Genomic DNA, 21,987 nt, shown 5'->3' with positions numbered 1-21,987 from the left:
AGAAAGGCTCAGTAACTGGATTCTCAACTCGCCCTCACGGAGCGGAAGGAAATGGGTGAGAAAGGGAGCTCAATGCTTCTCCAGCCCGTACTCCACGTAACTGCTGCCCCGCAGATCCGACACCCCATCCACCCGTAATGCGTTCCGCTGGCCCGCGAATCCGACCTTCTCATCCGGATACACCCCTAGCCCTGCAGTCGTTGCACTACTGGTTACATTAGTCGAAGCGGTAGTGGTACTCGCGGCGGCCCCGCGCCCCATCTGCGTGGCGACCTCGTACCGCGGCGCAGCGGCGGCGTCATGATCATCATCATCATCATCATCACCACCACCACCGGCATCGAGACCGAAGCGCTGCTGATGCTGGCGCGGCAGACTGGTCAACGGCACATCGATGAACCCTGCATCACCGGAACCGGGATCCGGCCTGGAGGAGACGGGGGCGGGCCCGCCCTCGCCGCGGGTCTTGTCCTTCTTGGCGAAGAGGATCAGGGCGCGGGTGACGCCGAAGAGGGCGTTGACGACCCAGACCAAAAGGATGAAGGCGGCGATGATGGTCTCGAGGCGCAGGCCCTTCTCGAAGGCGGCGATGAGCTTGTCGACAACCTCGGTGATCTTGTTGGAGGTCTTGTCGCCGGCCTCGGCGAGGAAGCTGTCGTTCTCCGACGAAGTGCCGTTGATGGAAGCGGCGGCGCCGCGGGAGAAGACGTCGTCCGGGAACAGGGGGAAGTCGACGTGGGCGTGGTCGTGGGCCCAGGTGAGGCCCTTCTGGACGCTGGCGACCTTCAGGCCGATCAGACAGTTGAACACCTCGAGAAGGGGGTCGTAGAGGATGGTGTCGCCGAAGGTGCCGTTCAGCACGTCGATGGTCTTGTCGACGAAGGTGTTGAGCGTGTCGTTCAGCGCGGTGGTGCTGGTGTTCACCCACCCCAGGACGTTGGTGTTGATCTGCGAGTCGACGTGCAGGATCGCCGTGTTGGTGTCGTTGGCCCACTCCGCCGAGCTGTTGGCCAGCGCCGCGACGACCTTGTCGGCGAACTGGCCCACTTCCTCGGAGAGCTCGGGCACGGTGCGTTTGACGGCCGACAGGAGCACGTACTGGCACAGGCACGAGAGGAGCCCCGCCAGCGCCAGGCACAGCACGAACAGCGCCGCCGGCGTCGTCGCGTACGCGATCGCCCACCGCACCAGGATCTGCGCGCGGCTGTTGCTGAACCGGCTGGCCGCTTTGATCCCCGCCGCCGCCGTGTACGGCCGCGACACGATGTACACCACGTCCATCGGGTCGTGGGCCTCCTTGCGCACCAGCTGCGAGCGTTCCTTCATGTGCCGCCAGCGCCGGATCTCCTGCCACGCCATGGGCACGCAGGCCAGGATGGCGGCGATGACGAGGATGGCGATGAAGATCTTCCGCGCCGTGAGCGCGGCGTCGGTGGCGCCCTCGAAGAAGGAGTTGATGCCGTCGTTCGCGTCGCAGAAGGTGAGTTTCTTCTTCGCCGGCACGGAGAGCGCCGACGCGTTGAAGCTGTAGTTCCCGAGGGAGCCGTTGACCAGCTTCTTGACTTCCTCGAACGGGAAGCGAAGCACGTTCTCGGTGAAGTTGCTGACTTCGTCGAAGCTGGGGATCGAGCTGTTGAGTTTATCGAGACTAGCGTCGATGGACGAGGGGAGGTGGGCATTTTCGAGGGTGTTGATAGACTCGGTGAGATTCAGAGTTGGGATGCTGGTGCCTAGTGCGCTGAGCACGGTGTTGACCTTTTCGAGGAAGCTGTTCAGCGTGTCTTCGAACGTGTCGACGGTCTTGCCGATGTCCTCGCCGACGGTCTTGATTGTTGAGTTGAGGAAATCGGCGGCGTCTTCCAGGACGCTGACTCCGATCTCGACGGCGCCTCGCACGACCAGCGTGAACAGGCAGAGATAGGTCTGATACATGACCTTGATGAAGAAGATGACCAGCTCTTCCACGGCCGTTAGCGACAGCGTCAGCACGCTTTCCAGCCCGTCGATTGCTGCATTGACCGTCTTCACTGCCACCTCATTGACGCCCTGTGCTAGATAGTGCGGCATGGAGGCCATCGTGCTGCCCATGGTTTCCACGGAGGTACATGCCGACAGTGCTTCGCTCTTGGCCTTGGCCATGTCGCTCTGTATGCTCGATACGGCCATTAGGACTCTTACCAGGACCAAGAGCAGCAAGATGGTCCATCGGTTGATCCATGACTGTGACAAGCGGGCTCGTAGACCCAGGTAGGGTGTGATGCCGTCCGGGTGAAGTGGGATAATCCGACCAGAGCCCCCACTAGGATCATGGGCGCCGTAAGGTGGCAGTAGGGGAAAAATGTTTCGTGCAGGTCCGAAAATCCCCATGATGGCGATTGACTGGGAGTCTCGCCGAGAGTGCAGACACAGAGGATGATTGCCAATGAAATTACAAGCAGATTTGGTATTTGTCAAAGGGAATGAAAATGATAGAGAACAGTAAGAGTAAGATAGTCCTGATCCAGCAGTGAATTATCTCAGAAGCACGCAAGCAAGTCTATGATGCAGTGTCTAGTATGTCGGGATGAAGGTTAAACAAAGGGAATTATCGAATCATATAACGGACCAAGAGAGCGCAGTGTCAATAGAAGAAAGGGATTAACACAAGAAAAAGTCCATCATTCAAGAGAGTGCAAAACAATGGAGATCCAAACAGGGGGGGGCCAGGCGGGCAGTCATTGTATAATATATGGGTCTTCTCTTTCCACCAGGACAGCTCTGCGGGATAAACACATTCCAGGCGCTGCGAAAGTGAGACAAAGATAGTAAGCCATGATTGTTTGGGGCTCCATCGCCGCGCCAAAGGAGGCTACCACTCAGGACAGCGGTGCGGAGCTCGCAACAAAGACTAGAGTCCCGACGGGGATGGGCAGCTGATTTCGAAAGATCTGCCGTTCTTTCTTTAGGTAGCTTGGTTTCATCTGGCGCAGAGATTGTTCCCGTGCAGACAGGCAGATAGACTAGGTGATCTGATGGGTTTCTGCAGCAAGGGCCCGGCCGAAGATAGCAACGGCGCTTAACGCTTCAGCCCAGCGCAACCGCTCTGAGCCACTCATTTCGATCAGTCCTGCAGGATAATCAACCTGGAGCCCCACAGCGATCGAAAGACTAAATTAGCCATAGTATTTTGTTTATGGTCTTTTTCATCTGGGGTTGTTTGGTGTTGTTGAACCGCGACGGCGCTTCCTAGTCCGTGGTGTTGTAGGCAGCAGGTAACGGGGGTTTCTGTCCGTTGACTATTCCTGGAGACAGTTGAAAGTAGAAACTGAGTACTTTGAGACTGAGTACTCAGGTATTGACAAGTGTTTTGGTCATTGACTCAGATGATGGTATATGTCTTCGCTTTTCGTCAAAGTGTAGGTGGTTGTCTGAAACCGGAAGTCAACCTGCGACAGAAACAGAGACAGGACTGGCGGCACGTGATGGCCAACTCTTCACTTCGTGCTTCAAACTGCATCAGGAGTCTGTCTTCCTTCATATTGCTATTAGACTCGATGTTTACTTACGAAAGTTGTGCTCGATCTGCTAGAAGGTAAACCATGGAGTCAAGGACTCATCTTGCTATATCCAGGGAAATAACTATTACCACGCTATATGCTTCGATATAAACAAGCTGAGCTTGCATCGAGTACATCATCTTTTCTAGACATGTTCCGAACTAAGACGGTGAACGAATACTGGGAGTGCTCATACCTTAGCTTGGGACTCTCGTGGACACAACCAAGCTGTAATCTCGCAGCGCATGCCAGTATCTCACAGTGTAGTGAAGAACGAACACAGGATGGCGGCGCTCATAACAGCCCCGTAAGAGAGACCCGCATGTTGCTGCGGTGAATAACTGTAATAGGTTCCTGAGCAACACTTCTGTATGGCGTCCCTCTTTCTCTCGTGCTTCAGTCCATCAAACCTGTCGGTCACCCAGCCACCAAGAACAAGTACAAGTATGTCGAACTGTCCATTTGTGGTATGGGCTGAAGCACCACTACCAGTATACCAGCACACTTGCATCTACCAGACAGATTAGCACTGACAAAGGACAGAAGTCAAAAGCAGAACAATAAGAAAGAAAGTCTCACTAAGCAGCTCGTGCATCTAACTAGCTTCACCCCTCCTTGTCCTTACAGATCGTGCAGACCCAATGTGATATCAAGATGGCCAAGAGTCCTCGAGGCAACAACCAAAGAGCAGTGGCAGCCACAGACTCCGGCGAGAAGGCCGGATCGTCCAGCTTCCTGGCCGAGCTGAACGAAGCACTGGGAAGCCGGCCAGTTAGTTGGTTACAGGCTGTGGAGACTCTGAGCCAGAATCCATCAACGAAACCTCCAGGTCACGGGATCACCAAGTCGATCGAACAGACAACCATTCACCACAACACAGATCAGAAAGATAACAACACAGTGGAACGTGACGAAAGCAACACCGCCTTTGATAACGATATCTCTCAAGTCGAAAGCTGTGGTGCCAGTGAGTTATTCCTCTACACAACCATCACTTCCACCTCCCCCATCGCCCCATCCCTCCCTCACCTTAACCTTCATCTATGCATACTCGATAAGATGGGTCGTCCAGCCAAGCTAATGGAGTCTATTGGGCAACCTACAGGCAGTTCAGAAGATGTCCCAGTAGACAAGAGATCTCGCACTGAGGCAATCGACTTGCTCCGCGCGAGAACAGCCACTCGTTCGACTCCCACTTCAAGCCCGACCCCGACGCAGACTCCATCTACACCCGTTGTACCGGTGCTTGATACCACACCAGCCAGCCAAGTTCCTTCATATCCTCTCCCTTCTATCTCCTCTTCATCTGAGACCCAAGTTCATGAGCAGCCAGTCAGCTCGTCTGTTTCATCATCTCCCAAGATCCTACCTTCTGAGCAGGGCTCTCCTGTTGCATTGTCTCCCAAAGCTCTACCATCCGAGCAGCCAGCGATCTCACCTCTCTCTTCAGGATCTGAGGGAAAACCTTCTGATCAGATACCAAGTCCGCCTGTCTCATCGTCTCCCAAGAAACAACCTTTTGCGGAGTCTCTGAGCTCGCTCGCTCCTGCAGCGTCTGTGGGTATATCCAGTGAGCAGCCAGTGAGGTCGCCTGCCGCATCATCAGAGGATAAGGAGTCTGGGCAGCCTTTGGACCTGTCTGCTCCCATAACAACGGAGGGTATATCTTCTGAGGCGCCAGTGGCCACCCCTATCCCTTCAACAGCTGAGAACAAACACTCGAGCTCGCCAGCCCGTTCATCTTCATCTGAGGTTCAGACATCGGAGCAGACATTGAGCTCACCTGTTCTTTCGAAACCCGAAGACAACAAGCCTTCTGAACAAACTTTGAGCTCAGATGTTCCTTCAAACCACGAAGACAATTCTGAAGAGGAGTTGAGCTCACCTGGCCCTTCGAAATCTGAAGAGAAACCAGCCGACTCGACCATCTCTTCGACATCTGAAACCAACGCCTCTGGACAGCCACAAAGCTCTTCTGTTCCTTTGAAATCCGAAGACAACCCTTCCGAACAACCACTCGACCCAACCAACCCCACCTCCGAAAAGCCATCGAGCTCACCTGTTCTCACAACCAAAGACAAGCCTTCTGAGCACCCACAACCACAAAGCTCACCTCTCCCAACCTCATCGTTCCCCCCTCAGCCATCAGAGCAAGAACAGAGCCCATCTCACAACCAACCCCACCCAAACCCACCCACCCCAGTGATGGAGCCTGCGAAGCTATCCAAGAAGGCCAAGAAGAACAAGGCGAAGAAGAACAGAAGAAAAGCCAACCGTGCAGCAGCAGCAGGCGGCAGCGGCGGCGGTGGTGGTGGTAGTGGAGCGGGCACAGGAGCTGTCGAGTCCAGCAACCTGTCCACCAGCGGACAGAGCGAGGTCTCCGACGCGAAGACCGCCCCGGCCAAGTCTGCCAACGAGCCATTGATGAAAGAAGCAGAGACCAAGGGCATCGGCGGCGGCAGCAGCAGCCACGAGGCCAAAGAATCGGCGGCGATCTTGAACAAACTGCCTGAGCTCGCCAGCAACACGAGCAAACTCAACAAGTCGGACGTCAAGTTGGCTGCCGCTACTGCTGCGGCTTTCCGGGATAGAGGTAGTGGAAGAAACCCCAGAGCTAGTCCGGATACTATTGCTGCTGTTGCTGGTCCTCAGGACAAAGGTGGCGATAAGAGCACCCGCAAACACGATCCAGAGACGGCAGCCAAGATCGTAGCCATCCAGGCGGCCATCGACCGACTGAACGCCCTCAACAGGAACCCGTCTGAGTTCATCGAGCCGATAGAGGGGCTGCTGAGGATCGAGCCTTCGGCCGGTTGGCAGTCGTACGCGGGTGCCTTGTCGGCCAATGCGAGAATCGCGAACTTTACAGTGATACCCTGCCGGGGCCGGCCTGGGGCTGCAAGGTCCGAGGTACCTCCCGAGAATGCCGGAGATGAGTCGACTCTCACGAAGGCCTCCGACATAAGATCCGGTTCTCCACCGCCGTATTCGAGGGATCCTGAGCCAAGCACGCCTCAGGGCAACACCGTTACCACTCGAGCCCAGCTCACCCCCATCCAGGAAGCCACCGCCGAAGGCCAGAAGAAAGTCAAAGCGGGTGATGGCGATAATGATAAATCCGGCACTGAGGCAGGAGGAGGAACAGAAGGAGGTGACGCGCACGATCTGACCCCAAAGTCCACCAGCACGACCTCCACCGCATGGACAACCAGCCAGCAGGCTCTTCAGACCACGCCCCAGACCGCCGTGACCTCTGCGCCATCCACCAAGACAAACACAACCGGCACCACCCAGCATAAGGCCAGGGGAAACAATACTACCACCACCAACACGCAGTCCAGCGCCATCAAACCAACCCTCCCACCACCATCCCACCCCCACGTCGCGAGTAGCAGCCACGCGCACCCCTCTCCACCTCCACCGACCAGCACATCCCCACTCAGCACCACCGCGAGCACAACCACCACGACCACCACCCATTACCAACAAATCTCCAACGTCCGAGGCGGCACGCTCTCCAGCCAAAAGCCCGAGGGCTTCTTCTGGCAACTCGACAGCCACGGGTTCCCCTGCGGGCTGCGCCACTGCCCGAAGCGCTGCAACTCCTGGGACGGGGTCACGGTGATCTGCCCGGGGTGCGGCCCCTTCTCGGAGACCCGCTACTGCAGCCGCGACCACCTGCTCCAGGACATCAAGACGCACTGGCCCGTGTGCGGCGACCAGGTCTTCGTGCACCCGTGCCGCGAGAGCACGATCCCGCGCGAGGTGCGCGAGGGCCCGCCCCTGATCCCCTGCCTGCACAACTACGACATGCCCGAGCGCCACCGCCAGGCGGTGTACTTCCGCATGAACGCGCGCCAGGGCGACTACTTCATCTTCGCCGACTGGGCCGACTACGTGCGCGCCGGGTTCCCCGAGAACACGACCACCGTGCGCTGCGCCAAGCGCGTGGTGTACACCGTGCGCTTCGAGGATCCTGAGGAGAAGGATCGGTTCCGGCGCGTGCTGGCGATTTGTTTGTTTGGTATGTGATTTGAGACGAAAGTTTTCCCTAGAGTCGAGTCGTTAAAAACAGTGGGTTGGGTGAAAGTAAAATCGGGGCTGACTTCTTCCTACTAGCGACGGTTGAGGTTCATGCGCTGGTGGACTACATGTACCGCCTCATTCGGGATCACCTCCGCGCCGCGAACGCAGCCAAGCAGCTCGAGGCCGCGCTACGCTACCAGATCCATGCGGAGACAGGCGTGTCCATCCAGCAGTACATCACCGGCGAGCGCCACGCTTGTGCCACGGATTGGGACGGCCGCAACCGCCGCAACTGTCCGGATCAGGTGTGTCGGTCCGAGTATCGTCGCCTCCTGGGTTCCTTGGGCGGAGGCGGTCTACGTGAGGTGGTGAGGAACATGGAATCGACTTACTGGATTCTCCGCGCAGCCAGAACCACTCATCCGACAGTCAAAGACCCGAAGAAGCGCATGCTTGGTGAGGGCTTCGAGGGGGTGGCGGAGGAGGATCAGAGGGTCTATCGACGTGGTGATGGCTGGGACGGCGCCGGCACCGGCAACATGGAGATCGAAGGTATGAATGAGGGTCCTGAAGAAACATGATTGACATTCATGTCTGCCTGTTTCGAATCCCGGCTTCAAGTCTCTGTGTTGTCCTGTTGTCGGACTTCCTGGTGCGTGCTGTTGCAGTTGACGGTGTTGACTTTTTTTCATCTATGTTTGCTCTGGGTCAATTTAAGGCAAGGTAAGCCAAGTATCAAGCGGAGGTTACTTTTCACTTGTTAGTGCTCCGGCAGGATGGAGATAATGTCATGTAAACACAAAAATTGCAAATTGCAAATCTATTCAATTTTGCTCAGTCCAGCCTCCGACACATGAAGTCTATATTATCGTAAATCCGTTGTTGAAACCAGTGATTACCAAACATCGATACACATCCACCCATTCAAGAGTCGTGCAGTCTAAGTTACTGCTTGATGTACTTCTTCAGGCCACGTAGTCTCTCTTTAGCCGTTTCGAGCACATCGTCATTCTTGCAAACGGCAAAGCGGAGGTAATCCTCAGCGATGTGGGCATTGGCATCCGTGTAGAACTCGGTGGGAGGAATAGCTGCAACTCCGACCTCGTGGATGAGGAACCAGCAAAGCTTGAAGTCGCGAGGACGGCTGGCCACATGAGGAGGGAATGGGTAATCCTCAGGCAACTTCACAGAGGCCATGTTCGCAAGGACGAAGTATCCGCCCTCAGGATCCGAGTACTATATAACTCAGTTGGTAGAATTCTTAGATGATGCACGACATGTCACTTACCGGAATGTTGAGTTCGTCGAAGACCTGGCAGAAACGCTCCATCTTTCCCTTCATCTCCTTCCTACTCTCGTCCCAAAAGCCGACCTTGTCTGCCTGCTCGAACGCCACCGCGGCAGCTTCTTGGAGAGGCGAAACACTGCTATAACAGATACGAGTGTGGGCGCCGGAGACATACTTGATCAGGTGCTCGGGTCCGATGAGGTAACCCACACGCCAACCGGTGGCATAGAAAGCCTTACCAGCCGAGCCCACGGTGAGGGTGCGCTCATAGAGCTCCGGAGACAACGTAGCAATGCGGGTGAAGGGAACGTAGTAGAGACGGTCGTAGACTTCGTCGGATAGAATGATCAGGTTGTGTTTCACACAAAGCTCACCAATGCGCTCGAGTTCGGCGCGGGAAAAGACCTTGCCAACGGGGTTGTGACTGGTGAGGTTAGGCTTGGTTCAGTCCATACCATACCAAGATGGATGCGAGCACTTACGGCGAGTTCAAAACCTAGCGATCTACAGTCAGTTGAGTACATTGACGGAAGTGTCCAAGTGCCTTACAATCATCTTCGTCTTCGAGTTGATCGTGTTCTCCAGCTCCTGGAAGTCAATGGACCATTCTGCCGCGGAGGAAGTGCGTGTAGCGCCATCCTTGGGCGGGTGAAGCGGGACGTAGCGGATTGTACCACCGGGCATTTCGATGTTGCTGATGTATCTTTGGACGGCGTCAGGCGGGTAGCAGAGGAGAAAGACCGTGCAACCTACTGGTCGAAGAATGGCTCGAAGACGATAACCTCGTCGCCGGGCTCGATAAATCCCATGAAAGCGCTCAGCATGCCTTGTATTCGGTCAGCTGTGCGTGGTTCCTCGCTTATTCCAGGCGATCCCACCTTCATTAGCCCCCGTCGTAACGACAACCTCGGTGTCCGGGTTGATGGTGCGGCCAAACGAGGGGGAGTAGGCATCCGCCAGGGCTTGCTTGAGACGAGGACGACCCTGAAGACGTGTGAGTGTATGCGACAATGCGCTGTGGTTCCTTGGGTGTAGGAATGTACCTTGGTCGGAGAGTATTGGTTGCATTCGACGCGGTCGAGAGCTTCCTTAGCAGCATCGAGAGCAAACTTGGGAGGGTTGTAGCCACTGAAAAGAAAGCGTCATTAGTTGTCTACTCCGGGGGCTTTCGAAGCTAGTCGGGTACTCACAAGAAGCCCTGGCCCATGTTCACGATGGGCTGAACGGGAGAAGCGGCAGCAGCCTCATTGACAATGGACCTGCGCGCCCGTCAGCAATTCAGGCCGCAGCACAACAGGTTTTAGTTATGCTTCGTACCAAACATCCTGTTTCTGACCAGCGACCCTCTTGGCCGGGCGAAATGGGTCGGGGCGAGCCGCAGTGGCCGACATTGGACGTGTGCAAGCTGGATAGCGGGGGAGTGCGGAGGTGAAGGCAGAAGTGCGCAGCGAAGATGCGGAGGGCTGAACCTGAAGAGCTGTAGTGGAGGCAAAGAGACGTGAACCACGGAACATAGAGGCAGTCAGGAGTGAAGCAAGCGAAAGAGGAGAGGAAGAGAAGAGAAAACGAGACGGGACTGCGGCAGAAGAGGGAGAAGAGTCCGGGGATGGAAAGCGATGGTGGGGAAACTCAAGCTTTCCGCTTTGGGTCGAACCGGAAGTTATTGCGTGCTTGGCCTTGGCAATGAGTACCTGATAAGAGAAATCTATCCTGTAGACGTGCTACAGCAGCATCATGGAGGTGTCAATTGTCTTGATTTCATGGAAACAATCGCGTTGAGGCGAGGATAAATCTTGTTGACAGTGTCGCACAGGAATTCCTGGCCAACCTTAGGCATTCCGGCATTCAGGCATTCAGGCACCCAGCGTCACATGTGTCATCGGAGATTGACAGGATTAGTCAGCCACTGGCTCTTATCGCCGCCTGTGGCCGACGCGTGGGGAACGCGTTAAGCATCTTCTCAAATGGCCTCAACGGTAGTCGACTCTATCCCCGATAGCTGGTCTATCAGATAGCGCGCTACCAGTCCAATTCACTGAATTATCAAATTGCTCGTCAAAATGGTATCGTGTCCCATCTGCAGCAAGTCCGTCCCCAGCTTGAAAATCAACGACCACATCGATTCCGATTGTCAGAACTTTATCGACGAGCCAAGTTCCAGCGCAGAAACCCCCTCCTCGCAAAAAGCCCCAGTCCCGACCTTTTTTCAGCCAGCGTCTGCCCGGAAGGCTTCTACCCAGAGCAATGGATCACGAGAGCCCATTACGGACTCCTCCCCGCTGCGCAATGTCAACGGCAAGCGGACGGCCTCGCTAGCGGCCGAGGTCGCCGTTGAGACAACCCATCAACTACAAAGCAATGACCTACCGTCGGAGCCCAAGCGTCCCAAGATGAACGCTTTCCAGAAAGCAGCCCCGCTGCCGGAGCGTATGCGCCCGCGGACACTGGACGAGGTCTGCGGACAGGAACTGGTGGGCCCGACGGGGGTGCTGCGGGGGCTGATTGAGCAGGATCGCGTGCCCAGCATGGTCCTCTGGGGAGGGCCTGGCACAGGCAAGACGACCATCGCGCGAGTCATTGCGTCCATGGTGGGGAGTCGCTTCGTGGAGATCAACAGTACCAGCAGCGGGGTTGCGGAGTGCAAGAAGATCTTTGCGGAGGCCCGAAGTGAGCTTGGTCTGACCGGCCGAAAGACCATCATCTTCTGCGATGAGATCCACCGCTTCTCCAAGTCGCAGCAGGATGTCTTCTTGGGACCGGTGGAAAGTGGCCAAGTGACGCTCATCGGTGCCACCACCGAAAACCCCTCGTTCAAAGTGCAGAGCGCATTGCTATCTCGATGCCGCACATTTACGCTCTCCAAGCTCACGGATGAGGACATCAGATCGATTCTGCAGCGGGCGCTTCGCGTGGAAGGACCCAGCTACTCGCCTACTGAGCTAGTGGATGATGAATTGATTGATTATCTGGCACGATTCTCCGACGGCGATGCGCGAACATCCCTCAATCTCCTGGAGCTCGCGATGGATTTATCCAAGCGTGCAGGGATCACCAAGGACGAGATCAAACGAGCGCTGACGAAGACGCTGGTGTATGACCGTGCGGGCGACCAGCACTACGATACCATCTCTGCATTCCACAAATCCATCCGAGGAAGCGATCCGGATGCGGCGCTCTACTATCTTGCGCGAATGATTCAGTCGGGCGAAGACCCTCTCTACATCGCGCGACGGTTGATTGTGGTGGCATCGGAGGATATCGGGCTGGCCGACAATAGCATGCTCACGCTCGCGATTTCTACTCACGCGGCCGTGGAGCGAATCGGGCTCCCGGAGGCACGGATCAATCTGGCACACGCGACGGTGGCAATGGCGCTGTCGAAGAAGAGCACGCGATCATATCGGGGCCTCAACAATGCTTTTGCGGCCCTGGCAGAACCCGGAGTCGCTGGGCTGCCGATTCCGATTCATCTGCGGAATGCCCCGACGCGGTTGATGAAGGAGCTCGGGTATGGGAAGGAGTACAAGTACAATCCCAATTATGCGGATGGGGAAGTGGTACAGGAGTATTTGCCGGAGCCGATTCAGGGGCGCAAATTCTTGGAGGAGCTGGACTTGGGGACTCAGGTCGATCCCGATCTGATGCGGTGAGATGCATCCTGCTGCTGAGGAGAGTGCCATTGAACATCTCCTACCTCAGATGTGTACAATCCCCGCATAATATAGACCAGGGCATATAGGAAGCAATTGCATTACGAATTGATGACCCAAAACTGAAGCTGCAGCCCAAATCTAAGCCCTGGACAAACAGTTGTAAATGTGTATAGCATAGCAAGTCGACCGGGCAATCTAATGTTTGTTCCCGTCTTGGCTGCGCTGCGCGTCTCCCTCGCCCGCGCGTTTTCTCCACCACTTCCGACACTCTCATTCATTCTTGCGGCCTGATTCTCCTGACCACCTCAACACCCTCACCTCACATCACATCACATCACATCACATCCTAATCAACAAATCCCTACAGAAACGACACCATACCGTGAATCCCCAATAATTACACGGGCAATGAAGCTCAACCACCTCGCCTGAACCAACGCCCTCCCGTTCAAACCAAACCACACCACCACCACCACCACACCACCCACGGGGTGCCTCACAACAACCAGAAAATGGCCTCCTCCAGCCAACCCTTCGGCTCGCGCTCCTACGCCGCCGGCAAACTGCCCGACCGGTCCCTCAACGCCGCCAACGCCCTCCCCTTCAGCGCGTCCGCCTTCTCGCGCCACCGCGGCCTCGCCGGGGGCGGCGGCGGCGGTGGCAGCAGCATCCCCAACGCCGGCGGCGTAGGCGCAGGCCTCGGCGCAGGGGACTTCAGCAACGACCCGAGCAGCAACAAGACGAACCACCCGCAAGCGCAGCACAGCCATATGGCCGGAGGAGCGCCGGCGCCGCCGCTGCACGGCCAAGACACGAACCCGCTGAGTCGATTAACGGAGGAACAGCGGGAGGAGATCAATGAAGCGGTACGCCCTCCCAAACCACAACAACCCTTCCCCCTAACCGCAGTCAAGCTGTCCCCCTAAACCACACCCCCACCCCCGAATCTCCAACCTAAGCTAACGATCCTACCAAAAGTTCACCCTCTTCGACCTCGACCGCGACCGCCACCTCGACTACCACGAACTCCGCGTCGCCTTCCGAGCCTTAGGCTTCTCGCTGCCAAAACAAGAACTCATCTCCCTCCTCACGACCTACGGCGTGCCGCGGCCCCAAGTCCAGCAACAGCAGCAACAAGCCGCCCAAGCGACCGCCAACCAATCCCAACCGCCGCAAAACCCGCCGCAACCCCTCCAGAAATCCACCGCCAACAACCCCCAACACCCGTCCAACCTCCTCATGCCCCTCAGCGCCTTCCAGGCGGTCACCGCGCTCAAGATCCTGGAGCGCGATCCGCGCGACGAGATCCTGCGGGCCTTCGAGCTGTTCGACGAGGGCGGGAAGGGGTACATCGATCTGGAGGATCTGCGGCGCGTGGCGCGCGAGCTGGGCGAGACCGGGCTCGAGGAGGAGGAGCTGCGCGCCATGATCGAGGAGTTTGATTTGGAGGGGGTCGGGGGTGTGACGAAGGAGGCGTTTGTGAGTATTTGTTGGCAGTAGGGGTATAAGAGTACAAATTCTTGGGGGCGGGGGGGCGGGGGGGCGGGGGGCGGGGGTGGTTGGTGACTAGGGGGTGGTTTTGGGAAAGGGAAGGAGAAGTGTTGGGTTTAGGATATCGAGGCCAGGGTTGCATGGTTGGGTTTGAGAGGCTTCATGCTTGTTGGGATCATGGTCTGGGTTAAGGCTATAGGCGTGGACTCACCTCTTGGGTGTCGTAGGGCTGTGGGAACTATACAGCGGTATAGTTTGGTTATGTGGTCCCAGCTCCGAAAAGCGGACCGACGTCTGGTTTTTTTTTTTTTTTTTCTTTGTTTATCATTTTGGGCATTGGGCGGGCGCCGATTGTTTATCCTCGCTTGTCTTATCATGTACTCTTATTGCTTTTCACTTGGCTAGTTGTCGAAAAGATATCCATCTCAAGCTGCATGAATGTGTCGAACTGAAGCTTAGGCTTACATCCTACAATGGTATACAAGCTGTGGCAAGCAACACAATAGTCTAATATAGAAATCGTGAATAGTAACCGGTAGTCTAGCGAGATTTAGAAAGCAACATCTTTATTCACGAACCTGACTGTACAATGCGGTCAGAAATGACCAATATGATACCCAGCACATAAAATGCACCCCCAATAGAAAATCGAATAGCCACACATCCAAAGACAAACACCTAACACCACCTTAATCCAATAAGAAAAGAAGCAGGTGTCACAAATATGAGTCTACAATGCTCATCATGCAGCGCTCGTGTAAATGCACGTTCTACGTGCGTGGTAGAAAGAAAACAAAATCATGCATAGCGCCCTTGGGGCGGATATTGCGGGTATTGCGGTCCGGCTGGTCCAGGTCCGGGGTACGGCGGCGGCGGCGAGGACAAGCCCTGGTATCCCTGAGCTGGAGCATTGTTCGGCCATTGATTCATGGGCGGAGACGAAGCCATCGGCCCGTTCCAGGGCCCGTAGGGAGGTCGGGGTGCAGGTCGAGCCATGGGGCGTGGTTGGCGACAGCGACGAACCAAGCAGGAAAGCAGACCAAGAAGCAACAGGCCTCCCACTGCACAGGCAACCCCAATCACGATGGCCTTGTGGTCGTTGATCCAGGATTTGACATTTTGTCCCTTGCAGTCTCCGTTGCTGCAGTGGCCGCCACTACCACAGGGAGTTCCATCCAGGAAGTTCTGGTTGAAACCCACGCATTGGCCAGCAAATGAGATTGAGTTGGAACTGCAGATCAGCTCGCACGAGGAGCTATATGCTGAGCAAGCATACGTGTTATTCTCGTGTAGGACGCTGCCCATCACACTGCGGCATTGATAGTCGCGGCTGGTGCATTGGCCACTGGCACACTTCAGGCCAGATCCGCTACTACCACAACTGGTGCCATCATCTTTGTACGAGTCCGAAGGGCATGAGCTGGAGTTGCCGCTGCACGTCTCGGCCAGATCACATTCGCTCCGGCTGGCCCGGCAAACCGTGCCCGCAGAAGCATATTGGCATGATGAGCAGCAGCTGTCGTTCGAATCATCACATACGGATCCCGACGTGAACTTGCATGTAGTGGGATTGCAGCACTTGTTGTCGCCGCAGCCAGCTTCGCCACCGCAATCACAGTCCTCGCCCTCCTCGACGATTCCGTTCCCGCACTGGCTACCTGTATAGGTAGTGACGCCGCGGTTCGCCGAGAGACAGCTCGACTTGACACTGTTACGGCCAATGGCGGAGCAGATATTCCCGATCGTGCACTCGGAAAACGAGCTAATGTCAGTCCCCGTCGTGGGGTTCATGATATACTTGCCGCTCGCATCACATGTCTTAGACGTCAACGGGCAGCATTGCGACGAGGACTCCAGGTTTTGCGAACAAGTGTCAGAATCGCAATCGTGCACTGCACCGAATGTGTGGCCGGTCTCGTGGGCGAAAATCTGCCAGCCACCGCCAGAAGAGCGGACGACGACATTGGCACCACTGACGGAGTTGTCGCCGCTGGTAGTCACATCCGCATTGCACAGCTGGCCCAACCAAGACACGCCGACTTCGCTGCCGGTCGGACAATCGCTGAAGAGAGTCCAATACGCGTTGGAGTCACTATGCTGGCCGCGCCACTCGGAGAACAGATTCAGACGGGAGGTGAGGTTACCGCTCGAACAGGGCATATTCCAAGCAGTAGCCGCGGGTGGGTTCTCGGGGCAAGAACTCTCTGAGATGGTCAAATTCCGCAGGCCAATCGAGACATTGAAAGACTTCTCGTAAACGCTGGAAGCACTGTTGACCGTACTGATCACCCATTGCTTCGCCGCAGTCTCATTCTTGAAGGAGCCGGTGAATGAGCAGTCCGTAGCAACTCCGATCAAGGCCACTTGCTTTGTGTTGGGGCAGCCCGAAGTGTCGCCAATGGTCGACGCTAAATTCACAGTCCCTGAGTTTCCCGAGACGCTGCCGGTATCCGACTGCCGCTTGCTCAGTCCGAATAAAGAATTCATCGGCATGACTCCCCAGCGATCTGAAGCCAGATCCATCTGATAGGATGAGAGAACCGGGTGATTTGGATCGACGTTGAAGTCCAACTGATCAGCTTGACAGGATGTTGACCCCAGCATCGATCGCTTCAGCTCTGTATGGACGCGATACATGTCCGAGTCGCGGTAGACGACCATATATTCGCCCTTGGTGTCGACAATATCGGCATCCTGCTTGCGTTTCTTCTGGAGGTAGGTCGACTTCAATTCGACGTGGTGATTATCCCCATGCACACTGAAGACGCCTTCGAAAAGGGGCTGGTCACCGTCATGCTTGAGATACACTCTCGCCGATCCGACTGGATCCCACATGCCTTGCCCCCGACCGATTAGACTCCGTCCCTTGAAGACTTTGTGATCTTGTCGTGAAATCGGTTCCGCTCGTCGAACATTCCCATCGGCATCGAGGTATTGTACATATGCATCGTCCGCCAGGATGTCATGATTCGGCTCCAATTCGAGCTTAACTCGCTGATTTTTGTCACGAAGACTGAAGGTAATGTCAAAGTGTGTCAGATGGTCAACCCGATGCGAGGGCGTCTGAATCGTCGGGTGGTCTAACGTCGAGATTTGTTGAATGGTGTTGGGTGATTGCGATCGGGCTGCGTTGACATCTCAGCTAAATTGACACAAAGCGCCACGGGGATAGAACGAACCTTGCACATCCCAAGCAAAAAGGGATATTGCGCTTGCAATCAACGGGAGGGAGTACGAAAAGACCCTCATGGTCGCCAACGACTGGACTTCACGACCAGCAAAACGAGCGGAAGGTGGAATGTAAACGAATGATTTGCAAAACAACAACAGCTGACAGCAGCGGTAAGGAGAAGATGGAAGTCAGATCTAATTCCCCCGGAGTCTTTCTAAGCAGAACATCAGGCAGCCGCCAAGCGTGAGACAATGGTTTGGAAGATCACTGCGACCCGTTATTAAAGATGGGGGGGGGCGGGTTTCAAATCCACTCCTGTATCTATGCCAAGGGATTAATTTGGATAATTGAGTGAAGAGACAGCACAATTTCTTGCTTGCTTGGTTGGCAGACAATGGGGAGATGAAGCCGCCTGCAGCCAGTGCACAACGAACGGATAAGGGTCTGATATGGTCTGTTGCAAGACCCTGTGGCGGGAGAAAGACGATCAGGTTCTTTCTCTCACCTTCACACAGGCCGAGGGAGTCTCTCTTGGCCCGCAGAGGCGCAGCAGCCTTGGCGGGGAAAAGCGCAGGAGGAACAACAATAAAAACGAATGGAGGAGTTGATAGACTGAGGCGGATCCGATCGGATAGAGATCCCCAGACCTTCAAGCACTGGCAACAGGCTTGACGAATGTCAACAGAAAAAAAACAACAAACAGAGAGGGTGAGGAATGATGAAGAATGAAAGAATGGAAGACTGACAGGCGGAAAGAAGATGACTTTGTTGTTGTGGCCGACCACGCCAAGCCCCCGCCGGGCCCCCTTCTTTCACTACTTGGACTACAGGGTAAGCGCCGGAGGCTGCATTGACACTTTCATCCATCTCTTATCATTCTCTCTTTCTATGCTACAGTATCAACTTCCTGCTCTGTCTCTTGGCTGGAAACCTCATCGGCAGTCCCTGCAAACGCTACACAAAAACGCTTGCAAAATGTTGAATCATACCTACGAATCAATGCACACATGATGACATCGTCTCCATGGCAATGCGTCACTTCCTGATGTTTAACTCCGAGACCCCAGGGAATATCAATCCGGAGCTGCGTGGTATAGAACATGCGCCTCTCGCGCGAAATGAGGAATCGAGGCACCACAGATCTCACAGGCTATGCAGAGCATGCCCTCTTCCTCATCGCTCTCCTCCCACGCCACATCTACCACAAGATGATCTACATCATTGCGCGGTTCTCCAGTCATAGGCCTGGCCTCAGGGCGAAACTCCGCCATGGTTTCCTTTGTCTCTGAACTGGGTAGGTCTGCATCTTGTGTATAAGGGAAATTTTTAGTCCCTGTGCTTTGAGTCTGGAACATCTTTCCAATATCGCGTCCGCTGCTCTGTTTCCTGTCGCCGGCCCCTTCAACCATATTCGTCACCGCAACATTCATCAATTGAAGGTCCCAGCCTGATTTCTCCGGGTGCAGTTTGCGAAACATGGATAACAGGGAATCATGCACCAATCGCTCTGCCAGGGCATCAATGGCTTCATCCAAGGTAAATACATATGCAGGAAGCGGCTCAGAGCGCGAAGTCCGATGAGCCGATCGCACACCCTCCGTACCCGAATTCCGAAGTCGCGTAGACAGGCGCAGTGTCCGAGGGCGAGCCAGCCATCGGGTCGAGGACTTCTCCACGGGTTCCAAGCTGTGGACAGGTTGATCAGGCCCTGCATCTACCTCGAGGTCCTGCTCCGTCAGGTCGGTTCGCATGCGACGGAGAAGACTAGCGGTCAAAGAGACCAATTGCTTCCGAATTTCTTCCGGGGTATCCAGACGCCCATAAGTGTCCTCGATACTGATCTGGGTGGGCACATCGCCCGCCGGGATGACCGGCGAAGGATCAACACCATACAGCAAGCCCCAGACCCGCGCACCAATATCTCGGGGTGCACCTGGTCCGCCTAATATACGGTCCAGCAGGGCTGGTCCCATACCGGAACACAGCCGCACATCACGAACGGTCTTTGGCTCATCAGACTCCCTGGCAGAATCAGGAGGGTGGGCTGAGCTGGCTTGTGCGCCAGCTTTGGTAAGGTAAGCGGTGATTTTCCGGGTCAGCTTGGAGCCTAACCCGGGAATCTTCCGGATCTCATGTCCATCAAGAAAGGTCACCACATTACTCCCCAATGCGCCTGACTTCGCGTCGTACGGTGGAAGAAGGGTGGTCTGGTTGTTCGGTTTATGGGTGTTACCTACCAACTTGGCGAGTAATTTGGAGGTTGAGATCCCCACTGTGGCCGTGTAACCCAAATGGAACTCGAGTTGGCCTCGCAGGAAGCCTGCCAAGTGCGAGGCCACGAGCAGCCGCGTGTAGAGCCCTGAAACCGCCCCGGTCGAGCTTAGGTCTACAGACGTTAAATTCAGATCCGCCGGGTAAGTGGACCCGTGCACCTGGGTGGCATTGTAGGTGAAACCCACTGTGGGTTCATGCCGGTCAAGATGGAAGAACGAGTGTTCCAGATCATGGCGGTTGAGCAGGTCGACGTTGTAATCGATCATCTCGGTCACGTCCATGAACACCTATGGCCAGGTTAGCGGTGCCACCGGGGGCCCAGACGTGGTACTAAAGATAGTGCATGAACCTGTGGAGGCCCGGCCAACATACCTCATCGAAGCCGAGCCGCTCGACCTTGTCCCCCCAGACGAACGATCGCAGATAGAGGAAAAGCCGCTTGGAGGCATCGCGAAAGCGGGTCAGGTCCTCGCCCAAGACAATGACGACGTCCGGACAGACCTGTTTGGCTTCCCTGATCAGCTGGAGCTTGCGTAGCCCCCTCCGTCGTGCTTCGTAATTACAGGTTACCACAATCTGCTTCTGTTGCACGGCCAACGGCAGCGTCTTCAGCACCGGCTGCTCGACCTCAAAGACGGCGGCGTAGAAGCAGTCATAATCCTGCCGGACGAGATGCGGTTAGTCGGCCGTCGAGGTCTACATCCTACGGAAGCTCGGGCATGGACATAGGGTCAACTGACAAAGTGCAAGATGATTCGACGATCGTCTCTGGATGGAGCTATGGCCATGGACTAATCCAGGTTTTGGGGGTTGAAAGTTCGACGACGCGCAGTGAGAAAGATTGGTGGCAGGCAGCACTGTCGGCCAACCATGCGCTCGATTAATACCTAGTGTGCTGCAGCCTTCCAGTAGCGTGGTGGAGGAAACTCCATTCGCTGATAGGCCAGTACAGCAAATCCGGTTCCTAAGAATAAACAGCAGGATGCAATGAAGGAACTTATGATGGAGACAGAGGCACAATGGGCTAGTTGATATCACACCTGGCACTGCACAAGAATGAAACTTCCAAGGCTGACAGTTACAGCGAGGGATGGTCTGATTGGGTGGGGACGGAAGAGGGAGGCTGGGGGCGTGGCTGGCAGATGGAGAGGTGGCTGGTGCGTGCGCAAGTGGACCCTGGCTGACTCAGCTGGCTCTTCTCCCGTGACAGCAGCACTAACCGTGTTTGGGTCTTCCCCACAGACTAATCTGCATTCGGCCGAGCCCGCTTAGCTAAGTCGAACCAAGGGAAAGGCTGCAGGAAAGAAGACACTATGAGATACAATGACTGCACCATCATTCAATCCATCACTTGCGTATTTCCATCCATAATCCATCCTCTCTCCGCATTCTGGTCGGGACTAGAAGTCGCCAAGGTCGCCAAGAACCGTTCCAATTGGCAAAAGTGACAGGAACCAGAGTCGGAGTCACTCTGAGTCTCGTCTTTATCACTCTATCCACGCCGCTATCGCCCAGTCTCCACCCTCAAAGTGAGCCCGCCGCGTGTCGTCTACACGCCCGACTGGGCCCGGAATGGACTGGATGGGCCTGTGGGAAAAAAGAGAGAAGGGAATAAACAGAGAAAAAAAAAAGAAAAAGACTAGTCGGGTTGGCGTGGGATTGCCTATATTTAGACTCGTCGATGGCACGATAGCTGTCGCTGATAGGCCGATGCGACCTAGACGGGCTCTGCTCTGGCTGCGTCTGGACTGTGATTTAATTTCCACAGCGGCTAATCCTTTGCCATCATCGCCGCCACTCCATCTTTGGGTCGGATTCGTTTTCGGCTCTCTGTTGTTGTCCCGGGACAAGACACACTGCAGCAGCAGGATTTTAAGTGTTGAAGATGATGAAATTCGTTGTTGGGTCTCAAGAGAATATTTACAGAGTGACTGATTAGTTACGACTGCTGTCTACTGTCCATGCCAGGCAGGGTGACTACGACTAGACAGATAGATTATGGGGGATCCACAACCGATCCATCATATCATGACGAGCACGTACTGCTTGATCGCCGGTGTTCTTAAAATAGGGCCCCGTCCAAGCGCCCACCACCAGTCCAGTCGAGTTCAGTGTCCACTTGCACTTGCATTTCACTGACGGACGGACGGACTGACGGCCGATTTTGCCTCTTCTTTTCCGTCACATTATTCTTTCTGAAAATTAGGATGGATTTGGTATCTCTCATGTGTCTCCGCTCAATACAAGAAACTGAATCCAGAACAAATAACAAGACTACTCACAAGAATCCACATCATAAATAATAATAACAATTTAACAACAATAACTATCTGATCCTACCCTGCATATAGCCCATCCCCACTCAATAATATCACAGCCCAGTGGAAGTCGGTCTGCAGCGCCGCTCATCCATTCATCCACTTGCGGGGCGACGTCGCACTCCTCTGTTTTCTCCTCTTCTTCTTCATTATCCTCTTCTCACCCATTTTCTTCTTCCTCTTAACCATCCTTTCCCTCTTTCTTCTTCTTCGACCTCATTTTACATGA

The 21,987-nt window shown here is 55.3% G+C and overlaps 8 protein-coding genes across 8 annotated transcripts; 3 read left to right on the top strand and 5 right to left on the bottom strand.

Moving 5' to 3' along the window:
- Positions 1–69: 69 nt before the first annotated feature.
- prm1 (pheromone-regulated protein PRM1) lies at positions 70–2,367 on the bottom strand (the record flags this gene model as incomplete). Its single annotated transcript, XM_025667598.1, has 1 exon — positions 70–2,367. The coding sequence occupies one exon, from the start codon at positions 2,365–2,367 to the stop codon at positions 70–72; it is 2,298 nt and encodes a 765-aa protein (XP_025531640.1).
- A 1,812-nt stretch (positions 2,368–4,179) lies between these two features.
- On the top strand, positions 4,180–8,143 carry BO86DRAFT_436965 (uncharacterized protein; the record flags this gene model as incomplete). The annotated part of the gene is made up of 2 exons (XM_025676037.1): positions 4,180–7,560; positions 7,656–8,143. Exons 1-2 carry the CDS (start codon positions 4,191–4,193, stop codon positions 8,141–8,143), a joined length of 3,858 nt encoding a protein of 1,285 aa, XP_025531639.1. The 5' UTR covers positions 4,180–4,190.
- Positions 8,144–8,360: 217 nt separating this feature from the next.
- BO86DRAFT_354566 (kynurenine--oxoglutarate transaminase) lies at positions 8,361–10,453 on the bottom strand. Its single transcript, XM_025669585.1, has 9 exons — positions 10,168–10,453; positions 10,041–10,109; positions 9,894–9,978; positions 9,729–9,834; positions 9,604–9,676; positions 9,400–9,553; positions 9,333–9,346; positions 8,851–9,274; positions 8,361–8,798 (listed from the first exon to the last, which is right to left on the bottom strand). The coding sequence occupies exons 1-9, from the start codon at positions 10,362–10,364 to the stop codon at positions 8,508–8,510; spliced, it is 1,413 nt and encodes a 470-aa protein (XP_025531638.1). The 5' UTR covers positions 10,365–10,453; the 3' UTR covers positions 8,361–8,507.
- A 369-nt stretch (positions 10,454–10,822) lies between these two features.
- BO86DRAFT_386043 (ssDNA-dependent ATPase MGS1) lies at positions 10,823–12,606 on the top strand. Its single transcript, XM_025671248.1, has one exon. The coding sequence runs from the start codon at positions 10,911–10,913 to the stop codon at positions 12,498–12,500; it is 1,590 nt and encodes a 529-aa protein (XP_025531637.1). The 5' UTR covers positions 10,823–10,910; the 3' UTR covers positions 12,501–12,606.
- Positions 12,607–12,789: 183 nt separating this feature from the next.
- cdc31 (putative cell division control protein Cdc31) lies at positions 12,790–14,026 on the top strand. Its single transcript, XM_025676998.1, has 2 exons — positions 12,790–13,369; positions 13,482–14,026. The coding sequence occupies exons 1-2, from the start codon at positions 13,016–13,018 to the stop codon at positions 14,001–14,003; spliced, it is 876 nt and encodes a 291-aa protein (XP_025531636.1). The 5' UTR covers positions 12,790–13,015; the 3' UTR covers positions 14,004–14,026.
- Positions 14,027–14,792: 766 nt separating this feature from the next.
- On the bottom strand, positions 14,793–17,243 carry admB (ADAM family of metalloprotease ADM-B; the record flags this gene model as incomplete). Its single annotated transcript, XM_025670513.1, has 2 exons — positions 14,793–17,119; positions 17,174–17,243. The coding sequence occupies 2 exons, from the start codon at positions 17,241–17,243 to the stop codon at positions 14,793–14,795; spliced, it is 2,397 nt and encodes a 798-aa protein (XP_025531635.1).
- Positions 17,244–17,271: 28 nt separating this feature from the next.
- BO86DRAFT_165252 (uncharacterized protein) lies at positions 17,272–18,136 on the bottom strand. The gene is made up of 3 exons (XM_025666460.1): positions 17,913–18,136; positions 17,560–17,833; positions 17,272–17,487 (listed from the first exon to the last, which is right to left on the bottom strand). Exons 1-3 carry the CDS (start codon positions 18,031–18,033, stop codon positions 17,361–17,363), a joined length of 522 nt encoding a protein of 173 aa, XP_025531634.1. The 5' UTR covers positions 18,034–18,136; the 3' UTR covers positions 17,272–17,360.
- BO86DRAFT_386040 (putative DNA polymerase iota) lies at positions 17,877–20,478 on the bottom strand. The gene is made up of 3 exons (XM_025671247.1): positions 20,181–20,478; positions 19,813–20,100; positions 17,877–19,727 (listed from the first exon to the last, which is right to left on the bottom strand). The coding sequence occupies exons 1-3, from the start codon at positions 20,226–20,228 to the stop codon at positions 18,240–18,242; spliced, it is 1,824 nt and encodes a 607-aa protein (XP_025531633.1). The 5' UTR covers positions 20,229–20,478; the 3' UTR covers positions 17,877–18,239.
- Positions 20,479–21,987: the final 1,509 nt, after the last annotated feature.

Source organism: Aspergillus japonicus (genome assembly GCF_003184785.1).
Source record: "Aspergillus japonicus CBS 114.51 unplaced genomic scaffold BO86scaffold_5, whole genome shotgun sequence".
NCBI classification, from domain to species: domain Eukaryota; kingdom Fungi; phylum Ascomycota; class Eurotiomycetes; order Eurotiales; family Aspergillaceae; genus Aspergillus; species Aspergillus japonicus.
This window is presented reverse-complemented; position numbering and strand designations above follow the sequence as displayed.

Bases quoted from the DNA above. Each gene is read 5' to 3' on its own strand.
- BO86DRAFT_354566 (XM_025669585.1), bottom strand. From the start codon at position 10,364: ATGTTCCGTGGTTCACGTCTCTTTGCCTCCACTACAGCTCTTCAGGTT. The intron at 9,979-10,040 runs GTGAGTACCCGA...CTTTCTTTTCAG, and splicing joins AACATGGGCCAGGGCTTCTT to TGGCTACAACCCTCCCAAGT. The intron at 8,799-8,850 runs GTAAGTGACATG...TGAGTTATATAG, and splicing joins TCGACGAACTCAACATTCCG to TACTCGGATCCTGAGGGCGG.
- BO86DRAFT_386043 (XM_025671248.1), top strand. From the start codon at position 10,911: ATGGTATCGTGTCCCATCTGCAGCAAGTCCGTCCCCAGCTTGAAAATC.
- cdc31 (XM_025676998.1), top strand. From the start codon at position 13,016: ATGGCCTCCTCCAGCCAACCCTTCGGCTCGCGCTCCTACGCCGCCGGC. The intron at 13,370-13,481 runs GTACGCCCTCCC...TCCTACCAAAAG, and splicing joins GGGAGGAGATCAATGAAGCG to TTCACCCTCTTCGACCTCGA.
- BO86DRAFT_165252 (XM_025666460.1), bottom strand. From the start codon at position 18,033: ATGGATGAAAGTGTCAATGCAGCCTCCGGCGCTTACCCTGTAGTCCAA. The intron at 17,834-17,912 runs GTCAGTCTTCCA...ACATTCGTCAAG, and splicing joins AAGTCATCTTCTTTCCGCCT to CCTGTTGCCAGTGCTTGAAG. The intron at 17,488-17,559 runs GTCTGCCAACCA...CCCTTGGCATAG, and splicing joins GGCGGCTTCATCTCCCCATT to ATACAGGAGTGGATTTGAAA.
- BO86DRAFT_386040 (XM_025671247.1), bottom strand. From the start codon at position 20,228: ATGGCCATAGCTCCATCCAGAGACGATCGTCGAATCATCTTGCACTTT. The intron at 20,101-20,180 runs GTCAGTTGACCC...CTCGTCCGGCAG, and splicing joins GTCGAATCATCTTGCACTTT to GATTATGACTGCTTCTACGC. The intron at 19,728-19,812 runs GTATGTTGGCCG...ACCTGGCCATAG, and splicing joins AGCGGCTCGGCTTCGATGAG to GTGTTCATGGACGTGACCGA.